The 22,171-nt window shown below is 36.7% G+C and overlaps 1 protein-coding gene across 2 annotated transcripts in view; it reads right to left on the reverse strand.

The window, feature by feature from the left end:
* The window catches only part of ANKS1B (ankyrin repeat and sterile alpha motif domain containing 1B), a 433,433-nt gene that overhangs the window by 182,731 nt on the left and 228,531 nt on the right, over positions 1–22,171 (reverse strand). For both annotated transcript variants that reach the window (XM_021408341.1, XM_021408420.1), the window contains exon 15: positions 20,107–20,213. In XM_021408341.1, the coding sequence (XP_021264016.1) occupies positions 20,107–20,213 (107 nt within the window). The remainder of the gene's footprint in view (positions 1–20,106; positions 20,214–22,171) is intronic.

Genomic DNA, 22,171 nt, shown 5'->3' on the forward strand with positions numbered 1-22,171 from the left:
GGTTAAGGACACACTGAATAACCATGCCTATCCTTTTCCATTGTCTCAATCATATGCCACAAGGTTTATAAATTTTCATCACAACATAGCTTTTCTGCATGGTAAAAGAGGTTATTCCTTAGAGGCTTGCAAGAAATGACTAGAGAAATGCAGTTTTTAATAACAAAAACTGCTTCTTATTAGTGAAAAATTTCAGGCAATGCGTCACACATTTCATCTCCCAATGAGAACTGGCAAACAACCAAAATTTAGCAAGCTTCAGTATGAGTGAAAGGTTACTTCTCACTAGTATTGCCACTGTTAACATGAAAATAAGATCTGTAAGAATGATTATTGAGTGAAATGTTTAACTCATACTTTAAGGTCACAGCGATTTATCAGATTCCTGGAGAAACTGAAGAAATTGTTATTTCACCTACAAACCTGACAAGACAAGACTATGTTAGAAACATCCCTTGCAGAAGCATGAAATTCTGCCTTGAGGAAAAAATATAAATTGATTGTAAAATATGTTAGGAAGAATGGACCAAGCACATAAAAAATCATTTGATAGCATTCTTCTAAAATTATATTGCCTTTAAACTACTGACATTGATACTTATCCTCACTTCTCCCTCTGCTCTATTATCAGTCTTTATATTTATGACTTCCTTAGCAATTATAACCTTCACAAAAACAAAGAGGAAAGTTGAAGACAGTTTTCCATGTTGCAGTTATTTATTCAGAAAGTAATAATAAACTACTATTGAAATCTTAATTTTAAAATGTTATTTTAGTCACAGATAAGAGCAATGGATAGCAATTCAAAGCAGTTAAGGCATAATACCATTCAGTGAATTTGAGCTCTAATTTGCAAGCTGTGCATGAAGACAGAAGATGATGTAAGTAGGGTTCATTTCAAAAGGAGTCCCAGCAGACCTCGAGTCCCACTCTACCCATGTTTTAAAGACCTCTCTCTGGTTCACATTCAGCTCTTCCAGAAGTGAACCTGAACTAACCAGTACCATCAAAAGCCTTTCAAATATTCACATTCAAATGAACATGCAGTCACAGGCCTCTCCCACAAAAGTAATAGTTAATTAAAGTACAGTGATAATTAAACAATACTGATAGCTGAGACAAGGATTCTTGTAGCAAAAATTTCTATTTTTATCTCCTCTTCCTTGTAGCACTGATTCATTACAACCACCACAATTGTCACATGCAAATTAGCTGCACAGATAATGTGGCAACTGAAAAAATTACCTCTGATGTTGCACTTGGCCCACTTAATTATAAACGCTGTTGACCCAACTCTGTCTGCCTATTTAGTCATAACAATTCAAAAAAACAATTATTAATACTTACCTAAATTACATATTAATGTCTTGAATGTATATTGCAAAGATAATTTCACTTCATTTGAGTAATGAAAACTCTGAGGAGTCTATATTATACCATTATTCAGATTACTTGAGATAAATGCTAGTTATCCCAGACGCTAAATTTCTCGAAGGGCTTACTTTAAAATCAATATTACTGAGAGCTAATTAACGGACTTCTAAAATCTTGGGAAAATATTCTTTTCTTCAGTGAGTATGTAAGTTTGAGGAGTACAGGAAGGGACAAATATGGTATTTTCAGAAATAACAAAAATTCTGAATACATGCTCTGCTTGTAAAATGGGATTCTGCTGAAGCTTGGCATTTTTGTAATAAATGTAGAAACCCTGCTCACTTCCCAGAAAGTCTCGCAGAGTAAATGTGCATGTTTCAAACCACAATTCTGTCTGCCAGACAGAATTTTATTGAATTTCCTTTCTCATGTTTTTATCAACCCTAGTCATGTTGAGCCTCACAAACCAGCCCAAAGAATACAAAATACATAGTCAAAGCCCTAGACTGTAGAATTCTGAGCAGAATCCACATCTTAAGAATAAGTTATTTAGAGGGGAGGTCTGTCAAATAGCAGTAAGAAAAGCATATGCTCAGGAAAATACTTAAGCTTATACATGCCTATGCCCTAAAGTTACAGCTATGGTCTTTCAAGCCTTTGCTCAGTTCCTGCCTGCAGCTGAACCCCACTCACATTGTTTTCTGCTTTTATCTCTGGGCTCCCTGGTTTTCAGTTCTGAGCAGATGGAGCAGCTTGGAAACTACATCCAACTTTGCCTTCATGTGAGTCTAGAAACAAGGCTATACTTCCTAGGTACCATGGGAGCATGATCTTATGGGAAGTCCCAGGGCATGCCTAGGGCAGAGCCATAGAAGCATAACACGAATTGTAGGCTGCACTTTCCTAAAAATGTGACTGAAGGAGGAAGAATTCCTTTATCTTTTTTTTTTTCCATAGCACAGCACATTTACTAGAGGATTCACACAGAAGGGAGAAGATCAGATTCACATCTTTCTCAAACTTAAATTTGGATTTCCTAAAAAGTGAGCAAGCTGTGCAATAACTGATATGGAAGAACATTCTGGGATTGAGGAGGAATTTTTCAATGCTCCTGCTTAAAGTAAATTACCAGGGAATTCAGTCGGTAAGTCAGAAAGGAACATTATCCTTTACACAAGTGAGAGTTGGGGGTGATAAATGAGTCTTCCTGCTGTTGCAGGAAGTGTTTCTGGTCTACATCCAATGACTGCAAAAAATAAAAAGTAGAGAGAAAGCTAAACATTCAGGACTATCTCTTGCAACTGAGTATCATAACACTTGAGCTACAGAGTCATGCTTCTAGAGTGTACTGTAATTTCAAAGATGCTGGTAAGCAAGCTGTCCTCATCCAAAGGGACAACTTTGGTATCAAGATTCAGGGAGCAAGATGAGAAGTGTTTTCTGAAGCAGGGCTGCATAAGGAGGCAAAATCTTCAGGTGTAGCTCTTGTTTTCGAGAATCTTGCTGGTCTCTTCTGCTTAGAATTGCAAACCTCTTTCTTAAGCAGCTTTTTCTTCCTACTAAGTTGTGCTGTGTGTTGTGTGCCAAAGTCAGCTGCAAAGATCCACACATGAAGTGCAAAGCCAGAGTGACCATGCCCACTGTGGCCAGAACTATCTGCATTTTTAATGAGGTGTTGGAGGCCTCACCTGCCTGTTTGGGGCCCATCATGTGCACTGCAAAATGATGCCATAGTCTGACTTCCAGGCACCCAGACCCTTTTCCAGATGTAGATGTTAGCAGCTGGAGGCAATTGGGTCAACTGAACTTGCTTTTTAAATATTTTATTACAATAGATAATAAAAATATGAAGCTACTTCCAAAAATGAGAAGTACCGGAAAATTAATTGTGTTTTCTATGTATCACTGATTTGCTCTGTTTAAATGTATTTCACGTTCATACCTCTGTTGCTCTGCTGTGGTGCAGCAAGGGTGAAAGGTAAGAGAGCCGCTGTAAAACAAGCTGGAACATACTGATTTTCTCTAGGTGAAAATTAAAAGCTTCCAGGGCAAATGCAGTCAGGCTTGCCAGATAAATTCAACAGCAACAGCACAATAGGCAATGGGCAAACACTGGACACAGGAAATTCCATGCAAACATGAGGAAAAACTTATTTACCGTGAGGGTAACAGAGCCCTGGAACACACTGCCCAGAGAGGTGGAGGAATCTCCTTCTCTGGAGATACTCCAGCTGCACCTGACGCTTTTCTGCTCAACCTACTGTAGGAACCTGCTTTAACAGAGGGGTTGGACTCAATGATCTCCAGAGGTCCCTTCCATCCCCTGTGACTCTGACTCTATGATTATGTTGAGACCCATTTTAATATACTCCTACAGATTTTATTTGTTAAGGCAGACAGAAGGCATTGCAGGACTGAACAAAGTATTGTTTCCCGTTGCACACATGAGATTTCTGATACCTGTGATTCTTCTAATACAAACTGTTGTGATTTATTTCCAGAGTATATGCAGAGGCATTACTCTTTGGGCCCCTGAAGCCCAAGAAGTAACAGAGATGGTCTCCATTTTCTTCATACTGTTTCTAAAAATATGAGGACATTTGATTAAGGGTTGACAATTTTCTTTTCTTCCTTTCCTTGTTCTTGAAATTCATTTCACATGGGAAGTGGGCTGTGTTTTTCTTATTCCTTCCAATTCAGCAGCTGGGTGGCTGGCGTTGCAGGCCCACTCTCGTCACCATGGCAACCAGCAGCTCGCTGTAATATGATCCCATGTGCTTCATGTCACTACATGGGGTGATTATTCTCTGATAACAATCTGGGAAATGCTTTTCCATATTCTCATAAAGGAGGATTAATCAGTGTTCCACTGCAAGGCTGCCCTGCGTGGAGCATGGCACTGTGTTAGGAACCACTTCATGCACAGTTACTTCACAAGGGGTCCATGCCACAGAGGCTGAGCTCAGTGCCCACCGGTGCTGCTCCTCGGGAGCGCGTTGGAGAATCCCCGCATTAGCTGGAGAGACACCAGCACGACCATGCTAGGTGAGGCTGAAGGCCTGCCTCATTGATGTCACTGCTGGTGGCCAAAACCGAATGCCCAGAAAAGCAAAATACGTTACTAATTGCTCTTATGTAATGTTCTTGTACTGTCATCAGTGGGCTAATTTAAAGTTAAGCGTATGAGTATTTAGCTACATTAGTGAGTGAGTGCTGAGAGCAGGTGGAAAACCTGATTTCACTAAATAGAAATCCACCTTAGATTGACTGGTATGTATGGCTTAGTTGCCCTTCAGCCCATAAAAGAAGGGATTTACTATCCTTGCTCCAGGTTGCAGCAAGTCATCCCCACACTGCAGTGCTGACTGCTTTCTGTGTGTTGCACAGGCTCTGGACTGTTAAATCTTACAAATTAAGTTTGGGATGATATATTCCACAAGAATCAAAACAAGAGCTGTTCCTTCAGAAACTGTGTTAAAAAGCCCAGACTTAAAGATTGCATGGCAGAAAGGATATTTCTTCTTTTCTAAAGGGAAAATTCCATTCTGTCCTATAACACTTGAACAAGGTACAATTAGGCAATATTTATAAATCTGAAATGTAAAAATAAACAACAAAAAAGGCAAAATCAGATTTCTGGCTGTGAAAGTCAAATCCTAAACTTGGTACTTTCTGTTCTTTTATTATTTATTATTTTATTATTTATTAGCTTTTATTCCCTGTGTAATTTATTCCCAATACATGTATTTTATTCAGATCTAGTTAACTAAATACTATATTAACTAGTATCTACATAACTAAATACTAGTAAAATAAATGCTGTGACCCTTCTTTCTGTTCACATTCTCCCCCTTATTTACACATTTTTCACTCTTGCAAATATTCTTGCATCGTTTAGTCAGATACAACACAAAAGCAGTAATTAGTGTGACTACTGTAGTTCTGTTTTCTACCTATAGCAGAGAAGTTAGGGATTACAAATACTTGGGAAATTATTCACAGAACATTATATTTTTGTACCAATCCATGAATAGCTATGTAAGGACAGATATAATCTTTTATTAAAAATAAATCCATGCATTTCAATTAGTCTGTTCTCAGAAACTGAACTATGTAACTTGCCTTGAACCAAAGCAACTGCTAGCTGCAAATATTAAAAGTCACAGATCAGTCTTATGTATCTTACATTGTATGGTTTCAAGAACTTTATATGTAAAGGTAAACATGCTGTTATTTATGTGATCTTGAGATTTATTTGATAACTTGTTTCACAGGATTATTCTTCCCATAGACATGCTGCATTTTCTTAAAACTCTGAGTTAACATGTTCAAAATGAATATGAGCAAAGCTTGACATATTCTTAGAGTAGGATTATGTGTATGCAGATTGATCAAGTCCCAAAACACTGTAGAAGAGCTCTGCAATGTTGCTATGCATCTGATTTTCAGAGTACACATGTTGGGACAGTTACTGCCATAGTCCACTAATCCTACACTCTAGAAATTCATTTCCTTTAGTCATAAGGAAATTTTCATGCAAGTCAGACCACTTTGCATGGCACCCTCCTTCCTTCTGCCACTGGTGCCTTTTCACCAATCCATTTCCTACTCAAGGACACTGCATTTCACAATTAACATTTAGGGAGTTTTGGGGGGCTCCATTCTATCCAAATTCTGATGCTTTGTAGGTTTCTTTGTGAGCAAGCATTTTCTAATTTAACTTTGTAATAAAAAATGTCCCTCATGGTCCTGATGAATATTTGAGTGTCACTGGTTCTCTCTACCTCAAATAACAGGTCCAAAAGGAAACTGTGTTCTTGTGAGACAAGATAGTAGGAGACTATGTAACTTCAGTTGATACCATTTCTGTATTTCAGTACAGCTTCTTAAAAGGGAAGCTACTGCACTAAATAAAACAGACAAAATAAGAACTGCTGATCCCCTCTATATATTAAAACAATGTTCCAGAGTTGCAGAGTTACAAATTACCAAAATGACGACTGGCTTACCAGCCTTCACCACAGGATACATATTCTATATGTGATAGTACATAGAGTATAATTGTATTTCTGAATAATCCATGAATTCAGTGCAGGGGGATTACAAAATGAGATTGCTGGTATTTCTTTTTTTAGCTTTTATCTTTCCCTGTGTGGGTCCATGTCTTATATATATTTTTCCATTGAAAGCTTCACCTGTAAGAATGATTCACTTTCTTCTGACTTTTTTTAGACATTCATTGAAATAATAATAGACAGCTCCAAAACAGCAATTAATATATTTTATATGACTCTGAAAGGTAGCATTTTTATACCCATTATACACATAAGGAATTAGAATAGGACTAATTAGGGCCTGAATTTGAAAAAAAAAAAAAGAATTCTCACTGCCTAAGTACAGGGATTGTTTTCTTCCAGTCCAATGAGTACTTAGTACTTATCTACGTATATACTCAAAGAAGACCTATAGACAAATTCAATTTTAGCTGTGAGCTCTCACACTTCAGCAAATCTGAATTTTCTCTTTCTTTTGGACATGTATATCAAAGCATTATCAACATATTTTTGTCAATTAAGGTTGTCTTAATATGTAGCTAACTGTCCAGGAAACTCAGAAGACTGAGTCACTTTGGAAAATGGAACAATCAGAATAATATGGTATTACAAACCATGCTGTAGAGCATTTTTGGCTTTCTGCAAGGAGTCAAATGAAGCCCAGTCAAGGAAACTAGCGCTCATTCAGCATTAGCTCTGTTGTGCCAGGGCTGTCTGCCAGAGTAACAAGAATGCCTCTGAGATGACCATCCAGTTTAATGCCTTCTGCTTTGTTTAGAACCACCTAAAATGTGTGAGAGGGAGCTTAAAGGGGTAGAATGGCAGGGACTCAGAAATACATGTGGATTTTGTGGTAGTCAGATATAGAGAATCCTGGAAATAAAAAAGAAGGAAGAATAGTGCCCAAGTATCTATAGGAGACATGAGGAATGGTAAGACATAGTTTCTACTATGAGTCTGATTTAACAAGAGCAATAAAATGCATGACTTCAAGATTAAAATAATTATAAACTACTTATAACTAGCTCATACACAGAAAGTGTTCCTTATCTCATTTTGTTTGGGCCATGAAAATATTAATAAGTATTAAATACTCATTTTATTTTCATGCTATATTTTTAGCAGGAGTCCAGTAGTTGTCATTGAATTCACTCAGAACTTAACTGACTCAGTGAGATTCCTCAGGCAATCTGATTAACTCCTGAGAAACTGTGTTTTCCAACTACAGGTACTTTGAAACTAGAACTTTCTAAGGAGAGACACAAGCACTTAGTTGACCACAAGATAGCTCTTAATACACAGATTTTTCCATTCCAGTATCCTTTCTTGATTTTATATATGTGGATCATCAATATTACATAATTTCTTAGCCAGGTAATTAAGGAAATAGAGAACTGGCCTCTGAAAACTTGCAATCCAAATCAAAGGCTGACCTCAGAAAAGACACTTAAACATACTGTCCTGTGCACTTTTTACAGGCCAGGCTTCTTCTGCATGTGCTAGTAAGTGTTTTCTTTATTCCATTTTCTCTCGAGTCTTCGTTTCAAGAATGAAGGAAATTGGCATGTGTCTTGAACAAATACATACATGAAGCAAGATTCATATATATACCTAACAGAGTTCAAGAAATCAAACTGTACAAGCAGAGACAACAGAATTTGCAGACAAAAAGCTTGATATTGCAGAGAAGCAAAGATGTGTTCGTATCAGGGTTCTTCAACATACTTCACTCTTGCTGCATAAAGTTATTTTTCTGGGATAAAGATGGAGATGTACTAAATCTTCAGGCTACTTTAAAAAATCCAAACATCAGGTAATAAAAACTTCATGGGCAGAATATACATATTTCCAGATTCCAAGAGAGAAGGAAAGGGAAATAAAATAACTTGCATTGTCAATTTATAATTCCTTTCTGGTAACAAGAGGCATGCCTTGGGAGTTCAGAGAAGCTAACAGAACTATAACATTAAAAATTGGATCAAGGCTAAAAACCAACTCAGTCTTTTGCAATCTTTTATCGTAATGCAGTATGGAACTGCAACATATAACTATTTTTTTTTTATAAATAACATCTTAAAGGAGTGGGCTTTTTATGTATTTTTAAGGCAAGCTGTTTGGAGAGAGCATACCTGAAACAGTGAAAAAACTGTTTAATAGTGTGGACACTAAAGAACAGAAGCCATCATACATTTAAGAGATTTTAAGATCTGTAACCAGCTGCAAAGATATCTGTTTTTAGTGTGAGCTGTAAGATTACAGTGAATTAGATGCAGGTTTTTTCCCCCCTCTCCATAACTGCAAACAGGGGGTTGTGCACAGAGGGCCACTCTTAGCCAGTTCATGGCTGCTAACAGGAAATCAGGTGAAACACTGCTTTGACTTTGTAACAGGAAGGTAATTTGATAGGTGCTTATTCAAGATACTTTTACTCGTGGTATTCTGTTTTTTAATACTTAAAGTGATGATTAGTAGACACTTGCTCAGTAACCTTATCCCTCCCCATCTGCCGTCTGTGTAAATACTTTAGCTTTGGTATTATAAAACTTGCACCTAGAGCTGGTCTTTGGGATCCAAAATTTTCAAATAATCATTTTAACAGTCAAAGTATTTACATAAACCTAGAGCAGGTATTGGTGTTCACATCAATAATCCTGTTAAATCATTCAGATTCCAGTAATAAAATGAAGTACTTCAAGAGCAATTCTATGATTCTATGATTCTATGATAATACTAATAAAAAGCCTGAATCATGAGATCTTGAGTAAGTCCTGGGTTGTATGTACCATCAGTGTATTTACCATCAGTTTCAGAGCAGCCAGTTTAAAACAAACACCGTGTATTGTTGTACAGAAATTTTATCCCGTATGCACAGCAACTGAAGCTCAATGAGACACAGCAAAAGATTCAGGCAGGCAGAACAGTTAGCATGCTGATAAGGGTTTCACGAGATGCATTGCTTTTGGTCAGTACGAAGGTTAAAACTGGTGCTGAGGAGTTGGTACCACAAAAAAAATATGGGCATGGTGAATGGGAGAAAGAATCGTTTTCAACAATGTGTGGGAAAACAGAGCATGTCTAAATAGAAGAAAGTTTAGGTGCCCAGGAAATTTAAAGCAATCAGGGCAACTCTCTACCTAAGTGTTGCTTGCGTGGCAATTCTGGTACATCATTTTAGAACAGCTTTTAAAAGGTGGCTGTAAATTTAGTAGCAAAATTAAGCTTGCCTCCACTGTTGAAATTTTAATTATTTTTGATAGAAGGAAAGCTTCTCATCTATTTGCTGAGAGGCATGATACCTTGTAAAATAGATTATCTTTTTACTGGTTTCTCTTAAATATTTTGATTCTCTCTTAACTGCACAGTTACTTCATTTGGCTTTATTTTCTTCCCACTACATCCCATTGCCACAGTCTATTCACCCCATTTTATTCTCACTAGACTCAGCACTGATGGTACAATCTGCCTGTTACTAACACTACCATCCATTTATTTCTTGAATAAGGCATTAGCTGTATGGTGCAAGGATGAAAACATAGGTCAATAGAGTTATATTCAGGATGAATCTTGTGATTTGTATTTTATTTGTCCCCTAGTAATTCATTCATTCCCCAGGAGTTCTAAAATGTGATTACTAAATATTCCAATATTTCCTCCTCGCTATCCCAAGACTCTTAATCAAACACCACCTAACCTAGATGATTCACATATTTTAATTAATCAAGTATCTTCTTCTAGTATGATCACTCTCTCTCCTTCTCTCCCCCTTTCTCTAATATTTCAGTGCCCTTCATTAGTACTGTGTGTCACCAATTCTTGTACTTTGTTCCTTATGCTAAGGCTAAAATGACTCATGTGAGTTCTAGCAGTGGTCATAACTTTGTAAATATTCCTTTTAGCTGTAGCATATTCTAAAAAGTTTTTCAGAATGCATTTTACTCACATAGTTAATGTAAGGTCATTTTCCCTACTATTTTTTTCCCTATTGTACTTCAGTTGTTTAGTAGTTCTTTCATGGTATGTTCTCTCTTTTTCTTATTTTAGATACAGTTTGTTTGGTTGTTTTTTTTTCATATGCATAAACACCTGAGATTTTTTTTTACCAACACCCACTCTTCCTTCGTAAAGAATAACATGTCTGAGATTCTTATACTTGAAATTTCCAGTTACCTGTTAGTATCCATTAATCTTTCCCTGAAAACTCCTTTAGCATTGCACAGTGTAATTATCTGTAATGAAGCTCCTCTGTATTGCTGTCTCCTTCAAACATCTTTAACTTAGTCAGGGAAGTCTGTCTTTTTGAGATTAATTTACCTGCTGGTCCAGAATCCATTTATTTTTTTCTTGTTGGACAATACTTTTCTAAAACAATATTATACACAAATGTATATTTTGTTCCATATTTAGTCCTTTTCATTGTGTAATTTCTTTCTGCATTACGTATTTTCATATAAAACAACTAAGAATAAACTGTAACTTAATTTTGCATACAAGCTACTGGTTTTAAGCCTATCTTTGTCCTGCATTGCAAAGCTTTCCATTACTTACCAATAAATATGTAAATGTAAATAAACTGATTATCCTTTGAATCTTCCTTTCTTTTTTTACTTTGCAGAGCAAAAGTTCCTAGAATTTCTCCTCTCTTAACCTTTAAGCTTTCTGTTACTCTTAATGCCCTTTTTCACATTGCCATCTTTTTCATATTTTCATAATTTGAGGAGAATATCATTATACATTTCATTCTCTATACAAACATTTTTAATTCTTGAAGATATACCATTTTCCTTTTTGATAGCAAAATCAGCTGTAAACGTTTTGGCCTTAAATAAATACATAGCAAGAACATTGTATCAGCATGGCGTCTCTTATTTTATGAGGTAATAAAATACCATGTTAATTTTAATCATGTTTAGAATTTTCAGCTGTTTTAGCAATCTATCTTTCAGGTGAAATATTTGCTAGTAGTTTCTCATAAACTTCTATTTAGTGCCAACAGAAAATTCCTTATATTTGTAGTCTCAGAACTTTTCAGGTTCATCAGTGTTTGCACACTGAGATGAAGGTCTTTCTCTGCACCAGGCAAGCTTTTAGCTCAAGCACAACATTTAACGTTAACATTTAACATATTGTTAGAACAGATGGGACTAATTTCAGCCCTTAAGTACTCACAGATATAGACAATGAAATAATTTCACTTTTATTGGTGACCGTACATGCAATGGCTTTCAATATCTGATTGGATAATTTCGACCCACCCTCTTGTTTTAGTGTGGGTATTACAGAATCCAATACATTTATATGTACCTTGGACAAACTCTTTTCTCTCAGACTGTTATAGTGAGCTTCCCAAAGAGACACATAGACACTACATGTCACTACCCTGAATGGAAGAGGTGAGTGAAAGGACTCTCCACCCCATACACTGGCACCTGGGTGATCTAGCAAGTGTACAGCCTGTGTACCTTTTATGTATAACCTTGTGTAGAATAACATTTAAATACAGATGGCAAAATAGCCTAGAACAGCCAGACAAACCCTCCTCTAAAGGTTAACTTAGCAGAGCTTAGCAGGAACCCATCCAGTACAGATGGACCCATCCATGATCATACTTTTAAGATACAACTGTTGCAACAGGTTTAGATAACCTCTAACTGTAACCTCTGACTCTCAAGGAATCCACCACATCCATGATATTTTAATAAAGTTTGGAGATGGATTCCTTATGACTCAGTTTTCCAAATGATATCAGTAAAAATTCTGTCTTGTTTTTCTTTCTTCTGTTGAACAATTATTACTGCCAAATCTTTCATACAGTCTTGTCAAGTGCAGGATCAGTCACCAGCCTACAGTGCCTGTGTTTTCTTACACACACGCACAAACACACATACCATACATATATTTATATATATATATGTATAAATATGAAGCAGATCCTTCTAAAAACCCTTTCTCTTGGGGAAAATCAGAATGAGCACTGCCTCTCCAGATCTTTTATCTGTATGCATGCACATAGAATGATGAAGAATGTTCTGAGCTTCCCAGAAGACAGGAAAATAGTGCAAGATATTATTTAAATACGTGATACTGAGAAGTACATGAATAAGCCCTTCTGCTCCTTGACTAGCTTAAGGAATGCCACGATGGAACCATTAAGTGAAGAAGGCAGAATAGGATTATTTGTGAGACCATTTGCTGTTGCTGGATAAGAGAGACAATCTTCATCTCAGGCATGCACCTGAGCTCAACTTTGCAGGTCATGTAATAGGAATCCCTACTAGGATTAAAAACTTCAAGCTTCAGGATTGGATGTTCTGAGAGAGGAGAAAAAGCTCCAACAAAAATAATTTATTTCACTTTTTATGGATGCTGGTTAGATTCTAGCCCAAACTGAGCCTTTTACATTTTTATGTCCACAGAACAGCTTAAGGAGACCTAGTAAAAATAAATAAATAAATAAATAGAGCCTGGAAAGAGATTCAGCTGACCAGATGAATCTACTTTATTTTATTCTAATAATTAGTCATCCAATCAGCTGAATTACACTTTATGCTCCCTTGCCTTTCATGGCTATCAGGATGCTTTATTTACTAGCCCACAAATAAGAATCTAGATTTGACTGCTGTAATGTACATTGCTCGAAATCCAACTGAATCTCCAGAAGGCTATGGGTTTCCCATACAACCTGTACCATATATTCCAGGTCTACATCAATGTCTTAAACAAGTGATTCCAATATATGGGCTACTGATTCCTAAACATCCTGCCTCACTAAAACTAAACTGTGCCTCATTGTATGTTTGATTAACGGGTTAACCTAAGGGAGGAGTTGGCCTGCCTCAGGAGCTACACTTGCAAAAGTTTGTCAAGGTGAAGGAGAGGAAGACTCAGAAGAGTGCAGACTAACAAATAGGCACTTGGCTCATGATGGAAGCCAGGGCCACACTGGCACTGAGAGAAGCTCCACAGTTTCAGTGCAAAGTTCTGTAGATAAAACATAAAACTAGAAGCAAGTCCTGGGGCTTGCAAGTGAGGTCCAATTAAGGAGACTGAAACTCGTGGTTCCAGGTTTATATTCTAAGATTTTACCAAATGTACAGAAAACCACCAATTATTCCAGCATCAGGAGGACTTGCATTCTTTCTGTGATGCTAAAAACATGACTTGCTGCATATAACTGACTGAGTTTTAAGGTTGCCTTAAACAATTAATCATCTGGGTAGACTACACATAGATAATGCTGTCTGAATTTTCTTGTGCTTCAAATGATTCATGAATGGCCTGATCAGAATCTGTGGTAGCCAATGAGGACCCGGAGAGCTCCAAGCCAGGATGTTGCAAAGGTCAGTCTGCTTTCCTAAGCACTTCAGGAGCTGGCTCCTGAGGGTCACTAAAGTCACAACAGAATAGCACCCTTGTAAAACATTGGCCTCTTTTTCATTATCTGCAGCATGGCTAATTTAAGTAAAGTGTTGGCAGACTGACTCACTCTTTCAAGCTTTCTTCTCATGCCAAAATCATGAATCTCTGTATCAGGTATTTTTGGACAAAAGCTGTAGTGATCTCAGCAGGTGCAAGACTTGGAGCTAATGCACACAGAGAATTTTGTTCAGGTGCATATCTCTAAAGAAATGAAATCGAATCTGTCCTTTACACTTGATACAGAGTTTTAAATCCTCCAAACAGATTAAAGGCAAGAATTACTGGGTGTTCCAGGACAGCAAATCCCAGGAATGAGACCTGAAGATAGACAGCAGATAAACTTCAGCTGACTAATAAACCTCTGGATTTAGTAAAAAATGAAAGAAAAAGAAACAGACAGGGGGAGTAAGGGAGAAAGAAAAGTCAAAACTTAGCTCAAAACTAAATTCAAAACAAACAGCTAAGGGGAATTGAGAAGGTAGCCCATGCCTAGCATCACTGTGAACCCAATTAAGTCTGTAGGTTGCTCTGAAAGTAATGCCTCCTATTTATTTCCATGGAAACTACAACAGATACAAAAAGCACAACCCTATTTGATAGAGCAAATTTTCAGCTGCAAAACATTATTTTTCAGCACTGTCACCAGCTGTACGTTTTGACCAGCAATGAACAAGACCCTGCATCCTGCACTCATAAAAATCTGTACCAGCAGAGGTGACCCACTGCTTCACAGCTGCTATGACAGAATAATTGCTAGGAAAATGCTGCTTATGCAGTCCATCAACCTGAATAGATGGAAGGTGCCAAATCCAGACTATATGGTGGGTGTGGTAGGACAGTCCAGATATGATTGGTAATGTGCCCCACGGTCTTCAAACTGGTATGGGTCACGGCATTACCGTGTTGTAAGAGAAAGGCTGTCTTCCCCTCTGGCCTGACTCTGGGAAGTTTGAGCCTTCAGCTTAGTCAGAATCATGATGTAGCAGTCAGAGTTGATCGTTTGTTCCAGTTCCAGGAAATTCAGAAGGATTACCCCCTTCCTATCCCAAAAGACAGTGCATATTACTTTACCCACTGAGGGCTGTGTCTTCAAATTTTTCTTCGATGAGGAATTCACTCCATGGACTGATGTTTTGGCTCCAGCTTGTGGTAGTGACACCACATCTCGTCACCAGTAATAATGTGATCCAGGAAACCATCACCTTCAGCCTTGTATTTGTTCAGCAGGTCCTGATAAACTTGCATATGGTGTTCTTTCTGTTCCCCTGTGAGCATTTGTGGGGCCCACCTGGCACAAACTTCGTCATATTCCAACATTTCCACCATCATTGCCAATGCATTAAAGCCAATATTCATCTCTATACGCAATACTCTGGTTGTAATCTCCCAGAGCTGATCAAGATGCTCTTCACTTCATGGTGTGACAGCTGTGCATGGCCAACCAGAACATGGCTTGTCTTTCATGTCACTGTCTCCACTGAAACACACAACCCACCACCTCACTGTGCTCACATCCAGTACTTGGTCTCCATAAACGTTCAGCAAATGTCAACGAATGCCAGTGGGTGCCATTTTTTCTGCATGGAGGAATTCAATGACACGCCTTTGCTTCATAAACACTTCCATGCCAGACTCCATTTTGTCAGACTGCCGCTCTGCTGCTGTCTGTCACACGGCAACAAAATGTAACAGAATATTGGTGGAAAGCTTCAGCCTCTACTGCCGTGCCAAAAACATCAGTATCTGACATTGTGGGCCGAAATAATAAAATAGGAGGCATTACTTTTGGAGCAGCCCTTGTGCAGGTAAGTTCTCAGATGAATAAAAATACTATATTTATATATATGAATATAAATAGAAAATAATTAGAAGGCGTTGGACTAGATGATTTCCAAATCTCCCTTCTAACCCCTACGACTCTATGAAAGAACTGTATAAGCAACTAAGATACTAAGAAGAAAATCAAGACAAGTCACAAGCTCTGTGGGACTGAGACCATTTAAGATTTGTTTCAGCTGCATATGCATCAGTAATCTAGAACCAGCTAAGATGCCTCCACGCTAATCATGAAGGGCTGGGCTGACTCTGGTCCTCAGTAATATCTTTCAACCTGGTCTGAAAACTCCTGGATTTCCTTCAGTATCTCAACTGATACTAGATACCTAAGCAACTCAATACATCTGTTAAACATTCTAATAGCAGCTCTTTCAAGATCTAGTGCCTCTTATCTCAATTTCTTAAGCAGTTTTAAATTACACCCCCTAGTCACTCTAAGCCTCAGTTTCCTAACAGTGAAAGAGAGTGAATTCTTTAAAATATTTAGGCAATATGTATTATCTTCAGGCTATGCAAGTCACCTAAGTACTTGGAGGACTACGGGTGCATGTGTGCAAATTCACAGCAGCAGTGAAAGACAGTCTGCTGTCCAATGCCAATTCACATATTAACTGTTATTAGTGAATAGTGCTTTGGAATGTCAGAAAACCATAATCGAGTGCTTCATACTTTATGTTAATTCATTTTGTCTTCCTGGTCACTGTTTCTCTCATACAGTACTTTACAAAACTTTTTAAGAGAGATTATCTTCATCAAATTACAATACTAAGCAAGTGATAAAATTTTAGAATATCTTAAATGATTAGAACAACCTATAAGTAGATAGTCATATGAAGTCGTTAATAAGGACTAGTCCCTACTGGGTAGCAATTTGATGAACTGCTTTTATCTCTGTAAATCGAGAGCATTGATGAAGCGCCAAAGTTGTAGAAAGCTGCATGCAAGGGTCCAGTGACCTCGTGCATTTGTACATTTTCACCTGCTAAACTTTTTCTTTCTCAGCAGACTAAGTTATATAGGCCTGCAAGTCTGTACAGAGGTTTTAACTTGTCCCAGGGATACCTATGGGGCCTATGCATCAAAATGATGTTAACTGATTCATTAGGTTTCGTCATAGTTTATATCTAGTTCATATAATACAATTTGTAACTGATCAAATTGTTGTTGTGTGCTTTAGAATTAGCGTAACTGCAAAACAACATTTACACTACGAAAATCACAGCATCATCTGCAACTTCAAATAACGAGTATCCCTGCAAAGCTATGACAAGTTTTTACATCTGAAGGACACTGCAGCCTATTACACAACAAAATGTTGAAGTTAATAATGATTGCATATATATACATATATATATATATTCAAGTATGATTCCATTCCTATAAGCATAAATGAGCTGAAATTTGGGACTGAATCTGCCTCGGGCCTACTAAATGTTATGCAATTGTTATTTCTGCATGACACTAATAGAAGGTAGGAACTGCAACATGCTATGTGCACCAATGCTCAGTAAATGGAAATAGAGTAGTTAAGGAAAACATAACTAACATTTTAATACTATGTTTTACCATATTTTTTAAACATATATATTGACGAACTTAAGGCAACACTCTACATTCTTTATGGTTAATAGCAAGCAGGCTGTTTCTTGCTATGAAGTCCACATACTTAAAGTAGCATGAACAAATCTTCCTAATTCTAAGTACAATTTAGTGAACAACTTCCCTAATAGCCAAGGGAGATTAAATATAAGGAGTTAATTTCTGTGATATAATGAATGATTAACTACGAAATCCTTTTATCTGAAGAAGAAAACCTTTATATTGGAGTGTTAATTTAATTAGTAGAATTTTGCTGTTGAGGGTTATATAGATACATTATATTTGTTCTCAGATTTATGTTGTTCCATGGACATTAATTATATCATTGTGATATCCCCTCTCCTGTTCTGAACATCTAGAAAGACCTGTACTACTAAATCATACTTAATAGGAGCGTGATGGTTGTTGCTTAGGCAACAGAATGAATAAATGCAGGTCAGAATGTGCTTCCAGAAAAACAGAAGCAGGAATATGGTACAGAATGATGAACAAATATGTCTAACTGATTTTTTAGTGCATTGAAGTATTAGAATTCTTTGATGTAAAGCAGATAACCAGTATGAAACACTTGATATAATAAGCTTGTAAAATATATGTAAGAAGCCATTTTAATAAAGGTAATTCAGTTCTCTCATGTTCAAAAAAGACTACAGTATATTTAAGTTTGGAGAAGTCTGATTTTTTTTCTGTTACATAGCAGTTCTTTCCTCTCTCATTTTCCTACAAACTAAGTTTAATTTTCTCATTAAAATTTTGGATAGGCTAGAAGATATTTTAAGAAACACTCTTTTGAGTTTTTCAGGAGAGTGTTTCATTACATAATGCTGACATATTCAAAAGAATAATATAAAAAGAAACTGGTATTTTCTGTTGATTTTATTTCTCATAAAATAAGGGAAATGATCAGTTTCTAATGCAAACAAAAACTGAAATATGTTACAGTATAATAAACTGTGAAATCCATAAATCAGTAATTATTAAATTATTGCAATTTTATACTTTTATTACTAGACAGTTTTCCAGATTTTTGTCTAATCACTGCATTTGAGGCTCTAGTCTTCTGTTCACGCATGCATGCTACCACAACTATTCTTAAAAGCAGCTGTCTATTTTATCTGCAATATATAGTTAGGAAAAGAATAATTTAAAATGATTGGAAAACATCAGCTAGAACACAAAAAAAACCAGACATAATTTAATCTGCCTAATACCCGAAAAGTTTGATTTTCATAGGCTCTCAGAGTTTGTATATTTACAAAACTGTGCCAATAAGAGTCTTAAGAAATGCAAGTCATAAATCCCCACAGAATGTGGCTGGGGCCCCTCCACAGACAGGGAATGACTGGAAAGCCCTCCAAGGCAGTTTCTTTAGCTCCTTGGGTGTTCATCATTTACCTGTGGTAGGTGTACCCCTCTGCATTTGTTATGCCACCTACAGTCTCCTGTGAACAATTTCCTTCTGTAATCTCTTTAGGACTAAATGATCACCTACTTACATAACTGATGCTGCTATATATATAAATATATATAAGAATTTGCTGTTATGTTTTCGGAAACTGTGGCTTGAATTGCATTTTAGAACTTTTTTATTCCCGCTCTGCACACCCTTGCAGCTTTGGTTTCAAGAATATTTAAAGGTAAAGGTGGTAATGATTTTTACTGATATAAGCAAAAGATGTCAGACATGTAAAAACAGGAAGAAATCTCTACACTATTATAACGTGGAAATGACATAAATTGGTGCCTTAGTTTTCTGATCAGTAACATGTAGGCATATAATGATGCTGGCAAAATAAATTAAATAGGAAAAACACAACTCATAAGATGATTTTATAGTCATAATATTCATGTCTCAGTTCTATTTCTCATATGCCAAGTTTAAGTTATGAAAAGTTAGAACTGTTCTAAGGCATTGCTGGTTACTAGAATTATTTTAAATAAGAGGTGATTAGTAACATTTTAAGATCTGATTCTATATGAGAACCGTGATTGGGATTTTTGCAACAGATACAAACAATGGAAATACTGAAACTGGTACAAATGTGATTACATAACAGTCTTGTAAGTAACCTTCTCTCTTTACTGTCAATATTCATTTCAGCTGAAAGTTTTTTTGGCAGGTCTGTGTTACTTAACACCTTGTGCTAATACTATAAATTCTGAAGCACATAAAATTTCTTTCATTCACTTGTTCCTGAAATATACTTAGTGCTAAAACAGGAAAATAGAACTATTAAAAGGAATGCATTACTTTTCCACACAGGGCATAAGTTTCAACAAGTGAATCCCACAGCATGATCGTCTAAGGTGCAAAAACATTTAATGAAGACATCCAGAATCAATTGCAAAGGGAGTGCACTTTATTAAATAGTGATCTGCTTTTAAAATACCTCTCAATGCAAGAATGGCATTGCATGCTACTTAATTATTGTGAAGATTATGTTAATGTTTAAATAAAAAATAGTATTATGTGAGGTATTGCAAACAGGAGTGTTTACAGCTTTAAATATTGTGAAATTGTCTCCTGCGGTGGATTAAAAGAACTGTGCATTTTTCTTTTTTAACCTGAAGGCTGATAAGGGAGAGAAAGCACCTTAATATGCAGTTTTCTTTTAGCATATTTCTTGCTAGAATATTTTGCAACGTGTATAATTTAGAAGTTTATTACTGGACAGTCTATATATTCATTTAGCTAGACACAGAAAAGTGAAACACTACACATATCTCAGTGCAATGCAGAATAGCTTTAAGGTTTTAATGATCACATAAGAGACAGACAAAAAAGGCAGCAGTGTATATACACGGCTATGCACAGAAGATTTCTTACCATAAATTGCACATTGTCAAATCCATTAGCCAGCAAGTGGTTTTCATACTGAGGTAGCCCAATATTTTCCAACCATTGTCCCACTGTCTGGACAGGGCATCGGGGTCCTGTAGGAGGGTGAAGAGGGAGGCGTTTAAGCAACGAATAACCGTCCACTGGATAATAGCGGTAGTCCTGGGCTGAGAGGTGGCATTGCCACATCGTGTTCCTGGGAAAGTTGGTATCAAAGGAGCCCGCCAGCTTGACAGATTAATGTTTTCAGCAAGCAGAAAAGTCAGAAGTAAAACATAGTTTACAGGGCAGTATATACCGTAAGATCTGATCCTAGCTCTACATTTCTTGGTTATTAATCTTTACTACAGACCAGTACGTCATACAGAAGGAAAAAAAAAAAAAGCATATCAAGCTGTCAGCTAAGCAGCTCTCCGTTATATGTGATTGTTGGAATACTCCACAATGAGCAATGCACTGCCAGCAGCAAGAATTCTTTTTATCAAGTACTCCTACACTCATCAGTATGCAGCTCCATGCTTCTTGCTCCCCCTCGCTCGCTCCCCTTCATTACCCAGCCTAGGCTACACCTCGCATTTTCAATAATAGCCATCAGATAAGGCAGATTTTTTTTTTGTCTGCAAGCTGTAAGCCTGCTGCTGCTGCTTCCTCCTACACACCCATCCAAGCGTCAATCTTGAATGATGAGAGCAGTCAAAACAAATGCAGAAAATAGCAAGATTCAAAAGCAACCTAGAGCTCTTAAATCTGAATAGAATCTTTATACCACTTACGCTTTACATATCTGTTTGTTGTAGATTTTTACGTTTCACAAGACATTAGGAAAGACAATACACAAACCATAGCCCGTGGCATGATTTACTCTGCATTCCCCTTTCTCTTTTTAATACAACATAGGTAGTGGTCTGCATTTCTGATTATATAAAAGCAAAACCCTTTAATGAATCAAGAATGAATACATTTCACAGTTTCTCTCCTGTGGTACAGCAAAAGACATAAACTGCACAACAGTTTTAGTCCAAGTAATTAAATTATCTGCATGGTTTCTTCAACCGTAAAATACTATAAGACACAAGAAAACCTTCATGACAACAGAAAATAATTCAACTTGAAAAGGTCACCATTCAAATGAATAATTTAAAAAATGTTTTTACTAAATAAAATTTTAAGGTTATATCCTTTTCTTACAAAAATATGAAAGGTAGCAAACAGACATATAAGACACACATGATTTATAGTAAGGCTGTAGATGTTTTATATTTTTTCAACTATAGCTGGAAAAATTTAAATAGGAAATGGTGAATTTAAAAGCAATTTCTGCTCAAGAAACTAAATACTTCAAGAAAGATCTTCCATCAATGTTTAATTTTTGAGGTAGTTTCTCAAATGGAAACGTTTTGCGCCTTTGTTCTCAGAGGAGTCTTTCCTAAACTTTTTCTTTTCATAACAGCCACAAAGGTTACCAGGGCTTAACCGAAAAAGGCAGAAAATGGGTATATTCAGGATATAATTCTAAAAACTCCAGCAGAACTTTGTTTATTGAACACATTAATACTTTTCTTTGTTTTTCTTGTCCACCATGACTCTCAAGTGATGACCAGCACAAGGAGGAATTTAATTCCAAGCACAGGGAAATTACACATTCCTGTTAAGGGTATCATTTGAAATTTATCATACTGTGGCATAAAATTGTTTCAGAAAAATCCAAACTTAGATTCTAACCAACATGTTATAATAGACATTGTAATTGCAAGTGACATGCAGAAGCTTCCCAAGCAATACCAGAATGGACCCCAAACTGAGGTGGATATTTAAAATTAACCATATTCCAAGAGTTTGTATAGCAACCTGGATAATCCTTGAACAAAAACCAGATGACTTTTAACCGTTTGATATTGCTGCTTAGATCTGTAAAACATCTTATGCAAACTGAAGTCCATAATGGCTTTTTACAATAACTTTAGCTGAGCCTCAGAAGATTTTCTGTTAGGTTGGAAAGGAGCTTAGCACAGGTCTGTTGTGGGAGCTGACATTACTCCAGGACTTCCTACTG

This window comes from Numida meleagris, chromosome 1 (assembly GCF_002078875.1).
Source record: "Numida meleagris isolate 19003 breed g44 Domestic line chromosome 1, NumMel1.0, whole genome shotgun sequence".
NCBI classification, from domain to species: Eukaryota; Metazoa; Chordata; class Aves; order Galliformes; family Numididae; genus Numida; species Numida meleagris.